The sequence below is a fragment of the Plutella xylostella genome, chromosome 28, assembly GCF_932276165.1.
Source record: "Plutella xylostella chromosome 28, ilPluXylo3.1, whole genome shotgun sequence".
Classification (NCBI taxonomy): Eukaryota; Metazoa; Arthropoda; class Insecta; order Lepidoptera; family Plutellidae; genus Plutella; species Plutella xylostella.
Genome location: NC_064008.1, coordinates 119,692 through 141,990, shown reverse-complemented (window position 1 = coordinate 141,990; position 22,299 = coordinate 119,692). Strand labels below are relative to the sequence as shown.

At 37.1% G+C, this 22,299-nt stretch overlaps 1 protein-coding gene across 1 annotated transcript in view; it reads left to right on the top strand.

Moving 5' to 3' along the window:
- The first annotated feature begins 779 nt into the window (after positions 1 to 779).
- Positions 780 to 22,299, top strand: part of LOC105396116 (retinal homeobox protein Rx1) — a 37,878-nt gene continuing 16,358 nt past the window's right edge. The window contains exons 1-2 of the mRNA XM_038111222.2: positions 780 to 1,179; positions 11,036 to 11,280. Coding sequence (XP_037967150.2) covers positions 792 to 1,179; positions 11,036 to 11,280 — 633 coding nt within the window. The 5' untranslated portion in view covers positions 780 to 791. The remainder of the gene's footprint in view (positions 1,180 to 11,035; positions 11,281 to 22,299) is intronic.

Below are 22,299 nucleotides of genomic sequence, written 5' to 3'. Positions count from 1 at the left end.
TGTGTGTGTGTGTAATTGGAAGTTTAATTAAATTTAAACTGGTTTGTGTTTGCAGTTTGTCCTTATTTGTAGCTGTGTGGAGCAATTGATTTTAGCAGCTCCTTTGGAGTTGATTAATTAACATTCTGAGCGAACGTAAAGGAGTAAATAGCGTTTGATGGTGAGTTTAGAGCTTAGACTTACCTAGATCTGTAGGCTTTGTGAGATATTCAATTTAAGTTTCAGGGTACGATGTATAAATTAAATTGAGATTTATTCCTAGAAAAAAATATATAAGTACACTAGGTAGGTAACTTAGTCTCGTCAAAATATGAATCTAACTTCCATAGTCAATATTATCATGTTTGGTGACAAATGTATGCAAAACGGTCGTAATACTATTCTGACTCACAAATAAACCGCAAACCAATTCAATAACCAAAATACCCAAACTACCGAACCTCACTTATCCCTTCACCCAAGAAAACCGTAACAAACTCCCGGCAACAAACACCTCGCACAATCGAGCCAATCAACGGGAAAAAAACTACTCAATTCACAAAGAAAACCAATGCTAATACATCTCCCTACACAAACAAAATCTTTTCCGCGACCCCAAAATTCGCACTTCAACCCACATCTTCCAGCGTTCACCCGCGCAGCCGAAACGCACCCCAAACTCGTCTCGCTAAGAGCGCCTACTTACGCAGATACAAATTGGCGCGCCAATAGTAATCATCCCTTCTCCGCTTAGCCCCGCCCCTTCACCGCGCGCCGCGGATCCCTCAGTCGGGCGCCGGCGCTCAAACAAGATGGACGCTAAAGACGACTATTTCGCGCATTCCCCGGACCGCTCCGAGAACAACACCCCGACATCCTGCCACAGCCGCCCCGATTCACCGATCAACGTCACCGAAAACTTATCGTTATCGCAACACCAACAGAATTTAGAGACTTTGAACAGGATGGGCATGTTTTACGCGCAACAAATGCAGTTGCAAAACTTTGATGCTGTGAAGTCGCGGTTAGGCCTCACTCAAGTGCAATCAGTGAATCAGGGTCCACGGCATACGATAGATGCGATCCTGGGGCTGAACGGACAGAGACAGCGAGTGAGTGAGTTCGAGGCTCGGCGTGAGGGCGAGCGGGACAGAGATAGTGAGGCCGTGTCGGTGTCTCCGGGGGCCGTGGAAAGTGCTGGTAAGTTTCAGTCAAAGTTACGGAAAATTTTGGTGGTTCTTTGCCGACGGGTGTTGTTTTGCCTAAAAGTTAGCAAATATGTGAATTGATCCACCTGGGAAAAGTAATTATCATCAGCCGTAAGCTAATTGATTAATAAGGCCGCTTACCACTATTATACTATAGGTTCACAGATAATAATGAAAACGGATAAGTAACATTCATTTCAGTGCAAAATTTTAATTTAACATTTTTCAATGAGTTTTGAAATAGTTTTGCTCAAAAACTTAGGTAAACAATTAAAATAATCCACATAACAGGCATACATCTATTACTACTACTCGTATATTTAAAATAGACAGAATAGGGCTTCAGTGTTCCGTCGCGGCAGACAATATGTCTCCGCCGCCGCCGGCAGATATTCGCGATACAAAAGATATCAACGCGCTCGCGACGAGAAAGTTCGGACCCGCTCTGCTCTGTGGTTTATAAACCACACGTTTATTTATAGATAGATAATACGTAATACGTTATTGCACACAAACAAAAAAATTACAAAATGAAATCCACAACATAGACGGTACGATTGGTGGGTTTATTACAATTACAAATTTATTCAAGAGGACCTCGGATGAGAGAAATTATATCTACAAGAAAAGGGGAATGTGCAAAAAAATACAAACAGAAAAAATACATATTTATTTATTTTATTTACTGAATAAACAGCCAAACACATAATACTGATTTACCACATAATTTCTGATCTACCACATGCGATCCATCAAACGAATATTGACCTTGAGCATATACTCTCATGGAGTAAAGATCACGGTCTGAGAGTTAACCCCACCAAAACGCAGGTCATAGTTTTAGGCAGCCCTAGATTTACCTCTCTTGTCGACCTAAATGCCCTGCCTCCAATAGTTTTCAATGGAGTTCACATACGTTGGAGTAAATGTGTGAAGAATCTAGGGGTTTTCATGGACAGCGCTATGACTTGGAAGAATCAGCTCGACGAGGTGAGCCGGAAGGTGTTCGCTTCTGTAGGCTCACTCCGGAGATTGCGGAATTTCCTACCCACGGCCACCAAAATTGCTCTTTCTCAATCCTTACTTCTTCCTATTCTAGATTATGCCGACTCTTGTTACACCGATCTTACCGAGGAGCAACTTAACAAACTTGAGCGCCTCCAAAATGTCTGTATAAGGTTCATATTTGGTTTACGCAAATATGACCATGTTTCTGAATTTCGCACCAAGCTCAAGTGGCTCCCTATTCGCCTCCGCCGGAATACCCACATCCTTTCACTATTGCATTCAATACTGTTTAACCCAGCATACCCTGCGTACCTTAAAGAGCGCTTTAACTTTCGGTACGAATGTCATACTCGGACACTTCGCTCATCACATAATCTTCGCCTCAATATCCCTCCCCATTCAACAAAATTTTACGGTGATTCCTTTACCATACAAGCCATCACCTTATGGAATGATCTCCCACTACACATACGTAAAGCGCCGTCACTGGCTTCTTTTAAAAGAATGGTAAAGGATCATTTTCTTAGTGTTTAGGTAGTTTTTTTTTTCCGTTGTCTTATTATCGGAGCTCAGACAAGAATTAATATAATCCTATAAAATCTGATAATTACATTTATGTAGGTATATGTAGTTTATTATATGATATATATGATTGTTATGGGTATATAAGTATAATTTCACGTAAGTATATTGTTTAGTTTGTAGGTATTTATAGTTAATTAATAAATTCTTTAGTACACTTGACCCTATCTGAACATAAATATTCTTCCACCTAAAGGTTGTCTTGAAAAAATCGCTTTTAGTGATAAGACCGCCTTTTTTGTACCGATGTGTTTATATTTAAGCTTTGTATAATCTATTCTTGTGTACAAATAAAGAATATTCTATCTATCTATCTACGTTCAATACACTTTACTCGTAATAGGGCCTATAGGCCTGAACCGTATACGGTTCAGATAAATAAGTAAACTATGCGTTTACAGAACAGCTATACAAATTAATATTATTACAAAATAATATTACAAACCTAAGTAATTTTACTTCACTTTAATACTCGTTTAGGAAACAATCCCAATTGGTTTATGAACGCGTAATGGTAAACTAAGTTTTATTGGACATTTCATGCTACTTCTATTATTAAGCACTAATTTAACGAGTAAGAATTTATATGACAAGGAGTTTTTTGTGCCGTTTAAAAAAAAACTTGTAAGAAAATAACTTTTTATTTTAAAATGAACTGTGCTTCGTGTTTAATTTAATTTTAATCTGCTGTCAGGGTGTATTAATACTTAATCAATATGTTTGTAGTTTATTCAAAATATTATCTATAATTTGAAACTTTTCATTTATTAACTAAATTCACAAAATAGGTACTTACAATAATCATAATAAAGTCCGTCGGTATTCTTGGATCATTTAACCAGGTAGAATTGTAGCTACCTAACTACGTATAAAGTACTAACATGTTCATGTGAGATTCGCATTTCCTTCAAAGTTTGCACTCATATAAGTATTAGTAAAGCCTTTTTTAAATCCTTTTTGTAGTTTTTACTTAATACGTTACATTACAAACTTACCTAAATGCTTAAAACCCCTCACTTTAAATTTTATTCTTATGATAAGGCCTCAATTTCATTTTACCATAATGATTATGTTGTGCCTTATTTTAAAATACGTTATATTGTATTGTATAAGTACGTACACCCATTTTTTCCGCCTTATAACATACGTAAGTATAACGCTCACAAGCACACGGCAATATCTGCCGAGTATCGCGCCTGCAAATTTACCGGCGGAAGGAAACCAGCTACGACGCGCTACGCCGCTACGAGACCCGTAGCGCGCGCTACGAGATTCGGCGTAGGCCTCGTAGCGTTTGTTTTACTAAATTTTTAATAACAATTGGTATTTTGATTGCATACTTTTATTAGAAAAACTAATATTGTTTTTCCTGTTGTATAATTTAACTACTCATTAGGATTAACTTGTGTGTAATGTAGGTAAATATGTAGTAACTACTCTAACTACATCTAAAATAGAAAACTTGGCGGTATTTTTTAATCGATAAAAAACCTTTGTTTATTTTTTATTTCCTCAAGAAAATTGTATCGGCTAAGTGAAGTTAATTGCAATAGGCTCACTACATATTAAATTAGGTCTAAATACAAGACTGGCAAAAACACACATCACAGTAGTAGATACATATTATGTTCAGTTAGTAACTTTACCAGGGTATTTCTATAAAGTTTAAATGTGTCTTTGTATAAATATCTGCAACACAAAATTATAACGTGAAGATATGGACAGTGTCATTCTCTCCAGTCTTAAATGCAATTTATAATGGTATGTTAGTGAACTAAAATATAGTCTTTGCAGTTAATTCAAATTGCTCGTTTAAACCTTCTAACCCACGTTTCAGCGTAATGCATGTAAACTTGAATTTAACAAGTGTTTTTACTGAAGAACTGGCGTCCCTGGAGAGCCGCAATGTCCTGAAAGTATGTAAATGTGGTTAGTGTAAATAAGTTTACATGCACTGGCCTAGTTTGTGAGCTTTTGTATGGAGAGCTGGAGGTCACGTGGCTTAGTGTGAAAATTTACTTTTCATAATTAGGTTAGGTATCTTCATAAAGAACTGCATTACGAGTATAATAACTAGGGTTTTTAGTTTAAGCTTTGATTCAGTTCAGTTAGTATTTCAGAGTACGGGTATTAATTTATCGTTTATTGGCATGGTGCTATTAACAGCATTTCATAAAATATCAAATCATTGGCAAGGAATATTAACGACATACTTCCGCAAGTGAGCTATATACATAAATAAACATAATAATAACAGATAAACATTGCTGCAATAGGTTATTATTCCGCGTTCAACAATGAATATAAAAATGAGGTTTAGCAGAACTTATGTAGTTAGGTACATTAATTTCATATTTAAATACTCACTCAGTAATCTCAGTACAAACTTTCTAAAAGAACAACAAAACTCGGTGAGTACTTATAGTTGATAATCTGACAAAGCACCACTAAACAATAATCACGATTTTTATCAACATTATACGTTTCTCAACTAGCACCGGATGTTATAGCAACAGCCGATTGCATTGTGAAACAGATATCGATCTATAGATCATTGCAGCAAGAGCTGTATAGATCGTTAATTGTAAGTTTATGAAGTGAAGGCTATTTTTTTAAAACAGTGCTTATCAAATTTTTATACTGCTTATCAAGTATTAAATATATTTTCAGTGGTAATGGATTTTGTAATCACATCATTGCAAAATGAAAAAAAAAAAAAAAAAACACACACTCACGCCTTGTACTAATGTACTCCCTTGCGGGGTAGGCAGAGGTGCATTGCTGCACCCACTTTTCGCCAGAGTGTTATGTTAGTCCCAATGTAATAGGGGGCGGGCCTATTGCCATTTTACGGGCACATCCAAGACCTGAGAACAAATATCTGTGTTTAAACAAATATCTGCCCCAGCCGGGAATCGAACCCAGGATCAACGGCTCAGTAGTCAGGGTCACTAACCACTACGCCATTCGGTCGTATTGTAAAATGAATAATATAATTCAGGCTTTTGTTTTTAATAAAAATAGCCCAGTTTAACATCCAATTAAACTATTCGCATTAGACGTTTATCTATTGTTATTTTTTTATATTTTCACGTTTTTTGAGCTATCAGTTTTGTGCTTTACTTATTTTAATTGCTTGTAAGTAACTATACACTTATAAAGTAGACAACAGAGATCTAGACAAATATTGAAACGGACCATAACTTAGGATAAACCTAATATTTCTCTTATATTCATACACCTACTTACAAAATGTAAACAGCCTTCTCACAGTGTACAGCACACAAAGGGCAGCTCGGTAACAAATTATGAAATTTCATGGCTGCCGCTATCAGGCTCTATATTTTATTTCTATTCGTATAATTACGGCGCGACATTTATTGTGCTTATTTGTTAAGTTTATGAACGCACGCGACGCCGCCGCTTCAACCGAGGATTAGGGTATGGGACGTTAACGCGGTGTAGGACGGCTGTATTGTGGCCGTTGACAGAATGCGTTTTTGACATTAGAAATTCCATACATATTTGATGACTGCAAAGGAAAAGCAACTTTTCTTACCAGACATTAGCAAACGTCAAAAACGCTTTCTCCCAACGGCCGAAGTACAGTGTGGCTTCTAGGCTCCACAATGTCAATGTTTTATTTTAATTAAATAAAAAGTTAATGGGTAAATGACATCTAAACGTAAGTGAGATATACAAAAACACAATAATAGGTTTTGTAATCAAAAAGTTTTATCTGAGTACATATTTTTCTAGATTTCAACGACCGGTATTTAATGAATTAACTTTAGCCTCAAATCATTATCATAATTATTTGGTTATGTGTGGATCTATTATAGAGCTATTGGTAATATAGAAATAAGTTTATTTATATTCTGTTCTACCTATGACTGTAAAAAAACATCCTCACCACAGTGAAACTTCAAGTAATTCCCGAAGCTCAGCAACAATAGCCCGGGTTATACCGCCTACTAACTTGACCCGCTCAAGATTTCGTTCTGATAACAAGATTAACTAATTAATAATTTCACACAAATTACTGTTCGTTTAGTTTGTTGTGACCTTATTCCGTGCTCGCGTTTTAGCCCATTGTCGTTTGTGGACTTACTTCCTTTTGTTACGTTTATAATTTTAATTGGTGCTGTTATTAAAGGCTAATGTGCTAGCTTTAAGCTTTGAATATAGTTCAATCCTTTTCCTCATTAAAGTCTGCCGAATTGATAATGTATTACCAAAAATCTTGGCGTTTCAGTCTCGTGTCGTGACTCATAAGGTAACAGTGTTTTAAACATGTTCGATTATAGTTCAACTGGTATTAAAAATGATATTTTACAGATTTATAAGGCATTTGATAGCGCTAAACATCCTGTTGATTACTGTATAAGGTTGGTGGTAAGGCCTGTTGTGTTTTGTTTCGTGTGTCTAGTTTTTGTAGTAGGTGTATGTAGGAATAGGAATATATAGGTGCGACTATAGTTTGTGCATGAAAACTCCAATTATTAGGAAAGTATATTGGCAGATACGTTTAAATAGGTCTGAGACATACCCGAGTCTGCGTTGTTCTATGGGTCTGAGATTTTCATTAGCTAGGAAGTTACCTGGCTAACAACACATCGCACGCTCACATATTCAACATTATAAATCACTGACTATGATAATACTATTCCTAGATGAGAGTACTAGCAAACCATACTGTGTACAGAGCCGTGCAAACAGGGTCCCCGTCAATAGCGTGTCAACATTATCAACTAAACCGTATTTGATGCAATACCCGAAGCCCCACAAACAAAGCGACATGCCAGATTCACTCATCCAAATTCCAGCTACCATCCATACATGCCTCTGTAACCAAATCATAGTTTCCATTAAGGTACTAGGCGCACAGAAACGCATAGGCAGTGGAAGCCATGGTCATTTCCCCGTTTTGCGGCCGACACATCCGTCCGACCGATCGGTCGACCGGTCGCGCGACTGGTACAGATGTGCAGGAAATTGCAAATGGACTGCGTTGTGATCGCCGATTGTGTGTGTGTTCGTGTGTGGGTGTGTTGTGTGTGTGTGATTGTGTTTGCAGAATGAGTGCGCGGTAATGGAGTGGTTATGGCGAGCTAATTGGGCTCGAATTGCATCTATTATGTTGTGTTATGAGTTATGAGGCCGTGTTTGCGCTTGCTGTTATGTGCAGTTGTGGGGGGGACAGATTGCATCTGGGGATATATGCCATATCTGCAGTCATCCTTCAATATTATATACTATACCTAGATAGACTATGGTAAGTATGTGCTTAATACGTGGAATAATTGACTATAATAGGCTATTAGATAGTTTTAATTTTTTTCTCAAAGAAACAAATGTGCAAACCTATATATTATCTTTAATTGTGAAATAATTAATTAAAGAAATAGATAGGTATCTGGCTCGGGTACAACATTAAAATATAATATGACAGGCATATCATATCAATCACATAGAAATAATAATGTTTAACGAACCACTAAATCAAGAAATGTTGCCTACGAAAATGCAAACAACTACCTATACATAATACAATTCAATAATGATATGAATTCCTAGTGTAAGCTCATTGTCCTAGATACAAGTGGTCAGATTACATAATATAAAGCCGTAGTAACCCAGTAGTAGAAACTGAACATAGCGGCATAAATAAACTTTACAACGATTGATCATCAGGCACTTCTCAATTAATCTGTCAAACGATCCCATCGCAAAAACAAAACTCGACTTAATCACCACTAATTAACGTTCAATTTACAACAAAAAACACGCCAACTAAAAAACAAATTCGATAATGAATCCATTTTCAAAATCATTAATGCTGTTCAATATACGAGTTATCGCTACACCTATTTGGGTTGCGAGAGCTTTTATTATCAAGGTAACAAGATTGTATGTCCAACTTCATAAGTGTAGGAGTAATTTTGTGAGTAGAGAAGCGAGGCTAGTAAATCTGACAGTTGATTAGGGTTGCCGCGTGGAAAAAACAACAAGACACGTCATTACAAGCGCTAATGCGGCCGAGTGTTGCCAGATTACCGATAATTATTACAAAAGGCTACGCGCTGGCTCATCAGATCGAATCATGATAACTTTAAAATGTCTTAATGCGTTCGATGTTATGTTTTTATTTGTTTTGTGCCAGAAAGATTATCTTGCGAGGCGATCTTAATGCTCTACACCCGCCTCGCTCTGTCGTAGCGTGTTTTGTTGAGTGTAAAAGAGATAGCTATAGATATCGTTAGCAGTATTTTGTAGTGTTGTGACTTTGGTTGATAAATCTGTAATTGTCAGGGTTGTGCTATAGTTGTAGCTGTGAGTAAGATATGTTTGATTTCTTAATCGTTCTGTTGTGAGTGACAGATTCTGATGTTTGTTTCTTTGTTATTGAAATGTTCGGAGGTATTAAATAAATACAATACAAGCTTATTTTAATTTTTATAATCTCTTTTTAATATTGGCTATAGTTAGTTTTAAGATTTGAGTAGTTGTTTAATACCTGACATACTGCTGAACAACTTTCAATATGGCGTATTACATCGATAGTAGAGTCCCAAAAAAGCTTTTTCTTGTACATTGAAAGACCTACAGAACCAAAATGCATAAAAAACTCTATTTTTAGTAGGCACAACTTCTAATTTACTTTTTCTCTTATCACTCGCAGAGATGAGTGCGAAATTACCTTTAATCATGTGTGCGTATGTACGTGTGTGTATATCTGTGTGTGTGTTGTGTATCTGTGTATGTGCGTGTGTATCAGTGTGGTGTAAGTAATAGTAATGGTTAATAACAGTTTACCCGCAACTTTACAGCACATTAAATCACGAACTTCAACAGTGCTCCAGTAAAACGCGAACGTATCGCTAAATAATAGCGCAGCCGTGGAATAAATCACACGAACAAACAGAAACAAATGTAAAACAAATTAAAATTCAACACAAAATAATAACCGCGGAAATCCTCCGAAGAATGTTTGTTTGCTGTGCCCGTAATTGTAGCTACCACCCTATCTGATACTCCCACACACCGTTGCAATTTGCACATTATTCCTCGGGGTTAGGATTGATATTTGTGTGTTGTTGTTAGATAGGGTGAATGCGATGATGTATGATACAAATTACAATCATATTTATCGTCCGCGGTGGTTGTGTGATGTTATCGGAGAGGAAATGCCTGGAAAATCTATTTTGCGGTTCTGTGCAGACCGACTCCGAAATGAGTTAAGTAAATTAATGGTTTGGGCCATTTCGTATTGATGATGGAACGTTAGCGGGTTATAATATTACGTATGAAAATATGTTTCTAATCTAGATTTCAAAATAAGGTTCATTAGTCCACTACATTGTGATACTTAATCACCAATTTAACTTTGTGATACATGGCGTTACTTTTGCACCGATAGGTACTCTATTTTGTTTGTTTATTGTTTATCAAAGTATATAATAATAATATGCATTACCTATGTGTTTTCAACTCCTTATAATAACCTAACATAATGATAAGTACAAGAGCTCTCCACCAATCGAAGACTGTCTAAAAGAACGTGCATTTCTGGCGTGAATGAGCTACCACCGCTCCTCGGTACTTATTATTCAGTTACTTTTTACAATAACCAATAGCTCTTTTTAAAAAAAAAACATTAGAAAAAATAATATTTATACGATGAATAAAAGCATCTCTAACGAGCGGTGGTAGCTCAGTCGGGTAAGCGCCCGCTTCTCACGCAAGAGATGCGGGTTCGAATCCCGGCGCTGACATGTACCAATGAGTTCTTTTAACTTAAGTACAATGTATACCATTGCTCTTACGGTGAAGGAAAACATCGTGAGGAAACCTGCATATCTAGATTTAGCACATCTAGATATTTATGTGAACCCGCAGTGGACCAGCGTGGTGGGAAATGGTCCAAGCTTAGGAAGGCAGTCTTGCGGATATGCACAAAGGTTCCACTCGAGAGAGCCAGGTGCAGGTACGGTCGCCTGCGCCTAAAAGTATACAGGCTGAAATAGCGATCTCAAGCTCACATGCTGCTCAAGCGCATCCACATAAACATCACTGCTACGCACATCACACACAACACGTCCCCGGATTTATAACAGATGTAGCTGGTCCCTTTATCATCACGGATCGCTATTTTAAAAACTCCCCCTGTATACTCTTAGGCGCAGGCCACCGTACTTACACCCCCACAGAGAATAGAATAGAATAGCATCTCTAACCCTCCCATCCCTTCATTCCAGGCGAGGGTTCCTGCAACAGCAACGACGGCTTCCGTACCTCCAACAAATCCCCGCCTCCTTCAGACGAAGAGCCCCGCCCCGGCTCCGCCGCAGACAGCAAGAAGAAGCACCGGCGCAACCGGACCACCTTCACTACCTACCAGCTACACGAACTGGAGCGGGCGTTTGAAAAGAGCCACTACCCTGATGTTTATTCGAGGGAGGAGCTGGCTATGAAGGTCAACCTGCCCGAAGTTAGAGTTCAAGTAAGTTATATTTTTCTTTTGACTACGGCGAAGCAAAAAGAAGGGTTATGATTTTGAACGGTATGTATTTAACCTCCTGGTGCCGAACCGTAAAGGGTATTCCAGGTACCGGTCTATCTGTGAAGGATCGCATCAAAAATAAAGTGAATTACACTTTCTACCCCGATATCTACTCGCGAGAGGAGCTGGCTATGAAGGTCAACCTGCCCGAAGTTAGAGTTCAAGTAAGTTATATTTTTCTTTTGACTACGGCGAAGCAAAAAGAAGGGTTATGATTTTGAACGGTATGTATTTAACCTCCTGGTGCCGAACCGTAAAGGGTATTCCAGGTACCGGTCTATCTGTGAAGGATCGCATCAAAAATAAAGTGAATTACACTTTCTACCCCGATATCTACTCGCGAGAGGAGCTGGCTATGAAGGTCAACCTGCCCGAAGTTAGAGTTCAAGTAAGTGTTTTGTTTTGTAAACAATTGAATATCAAATCAATATATAGTTTTTCGCCGTGATATTGCAACTACGAGACGCAAAAGGTTAATGAAGTATGGTGAGAAAACATGTAAACAGGTATCTGTGAATGCGACCTTACTAAGTGAACTTACTTTAAAGCACGCCGGTAGCCGACTTAAGCAATATACCTGCGCGTCGACTGTGATATATATTGAAAGAATTTCAGTGCACTTTTATAGGTATTCCTGATTCAATTGACTGAATCTCTAATTAGGTTTAAGGGAAACTAGAGTCATTATTATTATCACATAAAAAATTAATGCAGTCTATGAATTAGAGAAACACCCAAGCGGCTACAAATACAGTTTCACCAAATTAACCTCATTCATGCCAACCCTGATCCCACATAAGCCGGCAAAAATAAAAGTAATCCGTCTATTAAATTGAAATAAGAACACTTTGAGCGGAGAGGGACAAACAAAAAGGGTAAGCGTGGCAATAATGAACCAGCGAGCACTCGACCCCCCCCCCCCCCCTGCCAGCTGAACATATGTCAATGGTATTCGTAAACGACCAGCGAACTCAGACCTCCCCGTCAACGCCAGCGGAAAGAAAACTCACGCAAATGCGTGTCACTTTAGAGGTCCAATCAATTTGGGAGCCAACTAATTGCTTTCTTATAGCCTTAGGAAATTGCGATCAAGGTTGCGTTGTGCTAAAGTGGATCGTAAGTTAAGGCAATTAGGGCGGGGATTGTGTTGGCTGGCGCGGTGGTGGTTTGATGTGTAATCTCTAACTTTGGTCAATAGTTGAAGGGTTTATAACTTAAATAGGAGTCTGTGTGTTCGTTCATTTTGCGATATTGAATTGTTGTGAGTCAATAAGTACCCATGTTTGATCTTATTGATTTTGTACGTTGACTTTCCCAACTAATTTAATGTAACATGATAGAACGATATCCTTATATATCGATCGGCTTAAAATATATTAACTAAATGTAGTCAAAGATTAGTTTCTTCCTATCTGAACATATGAAAATTTGAAATTCTATTTTTTTTTTTATCGTATCACTTACCTACAATTTACGTTAGAATGGCATACCTGACTGTCTGTCCTAAGTAATTAATCACAATTATGTTTTAAATAAACTATAAGTATTATTTTCTTAATTAATATTAACACGACCCAACAAAAACGACAAGTAAAAGCAAAAATTGCCACAACAGATTGTTTCAAAAACACGTATTTCGCACCGACTCAATACTTAAAATACTAATTAGGGAGTTTCACCGAAAAACCCACGAGAACAAATAGCCAGACCACAGACAAGCTGTCAGGAGAACAATTACCGGTTGATTGTGAAAGGGTTCTAATTGCCCCCGTCTCCCCGCCGGCGAGCTAATGTCTTTAAGAAAATGAGCGACTGTTGTTTTGGAACCCTGTCGAATCGAGATTGTCGGTTTAGTTGCTAAATTTAATTGCCTTAGGCCCAACTTTACCCACCAAAATAATGACTGTATAAATATCTATATTCATACCTAAATATAATTTTATAAGTCCATTTCACGAAAAGTAGGTATACATACCTTTTCATTGTGATCCTCGAAATAATAAATAGGTAAATCTACGATAAGGTCATAAGACTCGTAAGTTATACAATAAGGGATAAAGCATCTTTAAAATTTCGCTGAAAAATAATCATCTTCATCTCTTTTCACCGACTCTTGCCGTTTCACTCGCACCCATAGACGTGTTGGTAATAAAGCCCATTACACACTCGGTACAAGTGGGACCATTTTGTCCCCTCGAAAACACTTACAGCTTTCTTCGCAAAAACTCTTATAAAACGCTCTTACTTTTCGATCGTATCATTCGCACCCCTATTTCCACTTACTAAGCTAATTTCAGCTGTATTTCTGTCGGTTGAAGGTTGGTTTTTGCTTGTCTAAGGGTTGGGGGTATGATTTCATGGTCCATTTAGTATGAAAACGTTTATTAGCTGTGTGTAGCGATCTAAGCTCGATGCAGCTCAGGAGGGCTACTCTATACTGACGAAAAACGAACGAAGGAGAGCTGTCGTGCAATCGGCACGTTTAATTCAACGAGATAGAGTCGTAGCGCTCCGAAACATAGTTTTTCGTTATATAGAGTGACCCCCCTGATGCTATTGTACAATGTACAGTTTAGTTACGCATACATTGCTGCTAATGTGTCGTTCTGTTATGCGTTACTAATATTTATTAGGATGTTATTATTCTCATACAATAATCGTTCAAGTGTTTTTTCGTCTACAAGGGAGAAAAACCGATTATGTTTAGCTATGGTTGTTTCAGCCCAAGAAATAATGACCCAAAAAAAACAAAACAGAAACGGAAGCTACGCTACCATATACAGATACTCATACAAAGACACGTTAAACTCATTAAGTACACCCTTCTTTTCCGTCGAGGGTTAAAAACGTGCATACACTATGTCAATGGGTGCACACCTAAATTGCAAATTAAATGCTTCAACGTTACATTGTGCCAGTTTATCTAAATCTAATCTCTCATACAACGAGGCTCTCACTGCAGACTCTACAGAATCCAAGTGGTTCGCGCTTGACCGGCTTTCAAAGGTAAAGGATTTTCACCCCACAACGGAGACAATTAAATTCTATTTCGCGATCAGATAAATGTTACTATTCTCTACATTGTTACGGATTCAATTTGACAGTTTTAAATAGGTTGTTTAATGGATGTTTTTTGTGTTTATTGAGTGAATTGTGAATGTGACCGTTTGATACGGGTGTGTTTGTGTTCAAATTATGGAGTTGTGAGGTACCTACTGGGTTCGATTCGTTCTTAATCATTGTTGTTAATCTAATAAATATATATATATATAGTCACTCTCAAAATGTAAGAATTTGTCAGTTCCAAAAGTGACATTTGTTTTATCCATATGTTTGTGTAGATTCGAAAATAGTATCGAATCCTGTGATAGACGTACAGGCACTAACGTTTTCATTCGTATTACAGTAACTTCGTTTACTTTGTATTTTTTACAAAAACAAAGAAAGTAGTTCTGAAACAACAAGTGACACATTGAGCCGACGCGTCGTGCCGTGTCGTCACGTCGCGTCGCGGTAACGAACCGTATGAACGATATAGCCGCGTGAGAATACACACCCGGCGTGGGACTGTACTATGAGATGTTATATGTTTACTGCTACCGCTTCATGGGTTCGCTAAAGACGTAGATAAACGTAACTATGTCGAAATTCCCCACAAATAGTAGGTGATTCTGAAAGAAGTTCATAAAAGGGCCATCGAGTATTCAACAATAACATTATTTTTATTTCATACTTTAATGAATATAGGTAAAATCTTTTTTTCTAGTAGGTAGATACATTAAATTGATTAAAATTGAAATCAAACGATCCGTTTGATACTTACCATGCCTCAAAAACATCCACAATCCACACATATAAAAATATAAACACGTCATAAAAGCCGAATCTTCCCGAGACCGCAGTAGGTCCCTACTAAGGAGGAGAGGCGGGAAATTGTATTTATTCGTATCAGATCATTTATTCCCCATTCGCCCCTCTCTCCTCTAATGGTATTTTTTTCCCCGCGGTTCGCATTTCTTCTTATTGCGTAATCAACTTCATTTGTGAGGAAACAAATGTGATACCGCCGCCATTTTATCTTATTTGTTTTGTTGGTGGAGTAAAATTGTTTCATGGTTTATGACATCATGTTATCAAGAGGTGATGAACTAGTGGTGGCGAAATAGGAATCAAAATCAAATTTTGTGCATGTTTACTTGTGCAAGTAAACATGATCTATGATGTGTACCTCACACACACACACACACTCTTGTGTAATTCACATGCTTATTTGCTACAGGTTTTAATAAAAAGTTGACCAAATCTTAAGGAATGGTCTATGATAAAATTATAAAATAAAACCTACCTAAACAATAGAGGACAAGGTACAAGTTCTAACTCTATTAGACTATTGTGATTTTACAAAAGTGCTCAAAACTAAACTTATAATTAAAATAATTTAATAATACGTATTATAACGTCACTCACACATCAATACCTTTTAAAATTATCGAGAAAGCAATACTAATCATAACCTTAACAAAAACCTCTTTGTGATCTAATAATTTGATTAAATTTTGACGACTCCTTCCTGCCTTGAAATACCCTTTCAAAAAAGAAAAAAAACAGGAACACGATTATTATAGAGTAATTCAATTAGCCCCAAACCAACTTTATTTGAACCTCGATAAAAACCCGATGTGCGGCGGGATCGTGAACTAATTTCTTAGTTTCGCGTAGACGCCAGCGCCATTTATGTACATAGGGAGTTTAATATCAGGGTTTTGCACAAGATGGTTGGTATCACAAAGCATGCTGCTGGTATAATGGCGGGTCCTGGAGGTATCATGGTGGTGTGGATTACTGCGCTGGCCGGCGGAACTCAAAAACTTGATATTTCCGTTCCAAATGCATTTTTTTCTTTTGTCCAACTAAAATGGCAGTGTTTTTGTTAAAGTTTCGGCCATGTAGGGAACGCATTTGTTGAGAAAATCCAGTCCTATAAAATACTGAAGTAGATGGTAGTACTAGTCACTTAGGTGAATAAAAACATTAAACAAACATCAGCTGTCCGATACCCATTACCTACCCATATTACAGGCTATGCCTAGTTTGGGGTCGAATGGCCGTGTGTGAGATGTCCCCACATAGGTATATTATTAATATTAGTAAAGTAAATAATTACTCTACGTTTACAAATAACACCACCGTATCTTTCAAGTTGCCAAAGTCAAATGTTTTTATGAATCGCATATAAGTAAATATAAAATTTTCTGATGAACGTAAATTTTTCCAAACTACTCTCCGTTCGGATAAGGGGCTCTTTCTGTCTGTTGTTGTTAATAAGTTGTTAACAACTTTAAAATATCCTGTCATACAACATTAAACTATAGAAAACTATAGTGTCAAAAGATATTTAACAAGAAAATGATCCTTGATCCTCGCAAGTAAGCGACAAACGATCCCGCCATATTTTTTTCTCATTGCGCAAAGGACGGGATTATCCAGCCAATTTGATCTCCATTACACATCCATTCAGGCTTTATCCGACCCGAAACACAAAGGAAAATACACCTTGAGTTTAATGAAATGAGATGCTCTGTTGCTTGTTACTAGTAAATTTGTTTTCTATACAAATCGGCAAGCGTTGTTAGAGATATTTGACACTATCATTGAGTAGGTAAGAAGTTTTTGTGAATTCTATAGAATGTGTAATCTGCCTTTATTTTGAAGAGCCGCGTTTTTGGAACATCTCTATGAGTCGGTCTTTGGAGACTTATTTATTATCAGTATTATCACTCGATAATAATAGGAAAGCGAAACTTTAAAGACATTTTAAGGCTTCTTGTACTTAAGATGAAGTGTGATGTCAACTAGCGCAGCCAGATGAAAGAAAATAATTTAATTTTCATTAACTCTCTGTCAGTTTCATCACTCATAGAGATAATTCTATAGGTAAACACTTTGTTGAATTCATTAAGTAGGTACACCTACTTGTAGACTACTGGGACTGTAGTAAGTACCTATCTTGTAACCAAATCATCAAGCACAACAACTAATAGGCAAAATCATACTGAAGAAAAAATTTAAATGCAATATTTAAACTATGTAGATTTAAGACCTCCTCTTCCCCTCCCACTTTTCTTCCACCCCCCTCTCCCCCGCAATAAGAACAAAATCCTAATGAAGTAACGACCTCCGCCGACGATTAATTACTGAATTACCGACATTGCTCGGACTCCAGCTGAAAGATTCAGCCAACAGTCACCAGCACTTAACTCCATTACCAATCCGAAAACAACCTTAATTAACTGCAATTAAAATCTAAATTCTAATGGCGCTAAATTGTTAGTTAAGTCCTTTTGAGCTGTGACGCTTTTATAATTCGAGCGCTTAATTGAATTAGTGGTGGAATTTGAGCTTTGAGTCGTGGGCGGTAGGAGCGGGTGTTGAATGAAGGCGTGCACTTGAGACGTTGTGTTCCTGGGCCGGCGAGCTGACAAATATTAATTAACCGCTTAGCTCGCCAGTGCGGAAACCGACTTGCTGAGAATAAATAAATTAGTGCATTTACTTTCTAAGTGCTTTTGTTATTAGCTGGGCTTTTTAGATTTTATTACTGTGCAATAGACAATGCAGGAGCTACAGAAGCATGTTTTAGTCATAGTTGTTATAGTGATGCTTCCAAAAGCAATGTAGCAAGAATTAAAATATATTAACTCATTTACAGTTTCAAATACATTAGTATAATAGACGCATATTTTTTTTACCAATAAAACTAACCAGTTTGCTAATAAACAATATTTATTATTGAAATCAAATTTATGCGTCTATAAGCTCAGACCCAATCGTAACTTTACGCGCCCCTTGTCAAAGTCAAAGTTTTATAGCCTGCCACCGCGCGTTCCATGCGGGTCACTCTATATATGACGAAAAACTAAGTTTCTACTGCTGCGCGACCACGACTCTAAGTCGTGCCGATTGCACGACAGCTCTCGTTCGTACGTTTTTGTCAGTATAGAGTAACCCTCCAGACACAATGTCACTTGTGATGCGAGCTCAAGTCGTCGCGTGATATGTGGGCACTAGCGACACACGAGAGGTTAAAAGGATAGGAGACATATTGATATAGTCAGAAAAAATATAAGTGCTAAAGGTGAACGGTTTTGCCGAATAGATGGGTATTTGGAAGAACAGACTTTGAATAGAACAGTATGCTGCACGACACGAATTGATAAGACCATATCTCTACATGATTATTTATTTATTAAAAAAATCATCCCTGATATTAAAAACGCACTAGTCCTTTAAGTCAATTTTCTATTATCTACCAGGCCGGTTATATACTTATTGTATTTCTTATCAGTAGTTTTCCTAGCCTTTGTAAAATGGTACTACCTATATTTCTTCAAAATAATTGCAAAGTTTTACGTAAAATAAAGAATATTTAAATTTGGTAAAAAATGTTAAAAATCCGTCTCCACACTGGCGCGCGGCGTAAACGAATTAGCGCCGGCCCGCGCCGCTAATGGACAACATTTCAAAAAACTTAAGCTGCTATAAATCGAAAACCATTTCGAGATTTAGCTCTAAAGACCACAAAAAAAATGTTTTTGTATTTTTTGGATGTATCATTTTCGAGAAAATCATAAAATAGTAAAAAAGTGCTGATGACGTCATGCATCAGGTGCGATGCATTTTGATGATCAAAGCCTATAGATTTAAAAACATAGTAACTGTCACTTTTATTTTTGATTGACGTTGACGTTTTATCGTGACGTTGTTGTTTATTTGGGTCATTTTCATTAATTCTGTTCTGACACTTTCTGACTATTTTTTTTATTTATTATTAAGAGATGACCTCTATATAATATGTCCCAGAGCATGCCACCGCCTACACAGCTGAAAAAATGCTTCTGCTTATTTTTTTACATGATAAGTACCTACTTTCCATCATTAGAAATATCAAGGTCATTTGAAAATGACTCATTTGTTGGTTGGCATGTAAACAAAGTTTAAATGTCACTTGTCAGTGTCATTTATGTTTTTTTTCGAGACTCAGGCAATAGACAAAAATAAAAATTGAGTCTAATATGTGACGTCACTTCCGGTTTTAAAATAATTAACTTTAAAGTTAAAAATAACATGCAAAAATTTAGGTATATACAAAATAAAAAAATACGGGTCCACTAATTTTCTATAAACTTTCCGAATAACTAATAAAAATATAGGGTAAAGAAAATGAAATGTTGTCCATTGTTGCCGAACTGCTGAGTACATAGCGCTGTAGCCCGCTATGTATATTATATTATGTATTTCATGGCTATCTATTTAAAGTAGCTAATATGCTTTGCGAGCAATGAAATAGTTCCAGTGACATAGCACCGAATTACTCCTAAACGGAAGAGGCTAGCTTAATGACGCTATCTGCATTTTCTCTCTCATCTCATCTCATTAAATTCCGTAAAGCTGGGTAGCATTTATCTGCTTAGGAACTAATAATGCTGTGTTATTCCTAAACAAAATGTGTTACTGAAAACTTATACTTTATGATTCAGATTTCAACCACTGGCAGAATCAAAAATATTCTTTATTCGACGTAAAATTTTACATTTCTTTATCGATGGTTAACGATTAATACCTTTCTACGTGCAGCATTGCACCTCTGCCTACCCTGTAAAGCGAGTGAGTGAGTGTAAAGTAATTGTACGTCTTATTCAATTTACTGTTTTCACATTTTATTCATTGACTTGCCTTCAAGTTAGTCCCTAATTAAATTCCACCATGCTTGAATCTTTAGCTACTAGTTGTGTCGACTTTCCGCACTAGATCGAAGGTTACAGTAATCGAATTCCCAGAGACCTCAAGAGATCAAGCGAGCCTATTAATATCCGAGTGGAACCGGATCCGTCCGCGACTCACAATAAACCTCGCAAATTGGGCAAAACTTGCGACTGACAACCCGAGTAGGGTAAACGCAGCCAATACCGACCCTTACGACCACCGCCGCGCCAACTCACTCACGCTCCTCTACACAACTCTAGTCGCATTATAAATAAAGGCTATTATTCTTTGCAGCAACTAATTATTACTGTTGCGGGTCGCTGGTTGTAATTAGGCGCGAGTCACGTGGCCGTCACGTGGCCGCCACAATTAGGAATATGAAAATCTGTTGCTTTTCCATTGTTGTAAGTGTTTTCCTAAGGATTTAGGGGCCTTTTGAAACTAGCGGTGTAAAATGTCATTGTGAGTTGGTGCCTCGGGAATTGGATAGTTATTTAGTAGTGGGTAAGTTCGATTTTAGGTTGGATGTAATAAGTTTGTTGACTTCTTGTGTGAGACCAAAAAAGTAGTGTGATTGACTGGAGTAAACAGTGGGTGTGTACATTACGCAATGTTGACTCGATCAAAGAGTGGGACCTCATTATTGTGCTTTTAAAAATTTCATTTAGGAATCTCGACGAAAAAAATGCATTAATTTAGCATCAGATAAGTCCATCTGATATTAAAAAGTGGTACATTCGTTTTGTTATCGTAAGTTATAATTATTGAAATATGTTTGTAAATTATGTAAAATTGTTTGTACCTATTGAATGAAATTATGAACACTTGATAGATATTATGATAAATTAATTATGTAGCATGTTCCTTATATTAATATGATTATGTGTATGCATGCTTTGGAATGAAATCTAGATCTATGTACTTCAATGCTTATAATCTTAATTTGTAATGATTTTATTCTGTTTTGTGTACCAAATAAATAAAATAAAAAAATAAAGTAAATTAGGCAAATGAATAGTTGCTGGAAGAAATTAGACGACCGAATGGCGTAGTGGTTAGTGACCTGACTACTGAGCCGATGGTCCCGGGTTCGATTCCCGGCTGGGGCAGATATTTGTTTAAAGACAGATATTTGTACTCGGGTCTTGGGTGTTGATATTTATATTTAGTATCTATCTATCTATGTATTTGTGTAGATATATCAGCTGTCCGACACCCATAACACAGGTTCTGCCTAGCTTGGGGTCGGATGGCCGTGTGTGAGATGTCCCCACATATTTATTATATTTATACTTCTTACAGAAACATTCATAGGCAAGATTGAAATCTGATAAATAAATTAAATAAATTAAATTAAACAAACTTTAAAGAAAACAACATAAGTCAGTGTACTGCCACTAAACTTGTGTTAACAAATTAAAACATAAATCCATAATTTCCTATCACCAATCCGGTTAGTAGGCAAAAGATATTTTAATGAAACAATTCATCAAAACGCTCTATCATTTAGCTTTCCAATTTTGTCGCCATTATGAATATGAAATTGAAAGCTCGTGAATGAAATTAACCGAGTAAAACGAATTAATTTGTCGATACGGAGTTGATTCGATTGCGCGGCGGCGGCGGCGGCGGCGGCGGCGGCGGCGGCGGCGGCGGCGGCGGGCGACAATGGCCCCGCTTACCACGCAGACAGGTGTATTCTGATCACCGAAATATCACGTAAAAGATGTTTTTTTTTTCTAACCATTTAAAAGGTTGTATTCTAATCATCAAGAAATCACGTAAAAGTGGCTAGGGAATATTTTTTCAAGCCAATACAGGGTGTGGCAAAATTGGTATACTAAGCCGAAACCTACATGTGCAGCATGGTATATCTAAGCCCGAAACTGAAATGATTTTTTTTTTCGCGAATTTTTAAAATTCTTATTTCAGTTTCGGGCTTAGATATACCATGCTGCACATATAGGTTTCGGCTTAGTATACCCTTTTTGCAACACCCTGTAGAGTTACTGACTGAGCATACATTTTGGGGTGTGGGTTTGGGGTGTCCTGGCACAGGTCTTTTTGTACTTAAAAGGATGCCTCAGCAACTGATTTGTATTGTATGTATGTTTTTGCATAATAAATATATTTTCATTTTTTCATACATTGTTGTTAATTTGCTTTCTTCACTGTGCCTTATGAAATGCTATCACA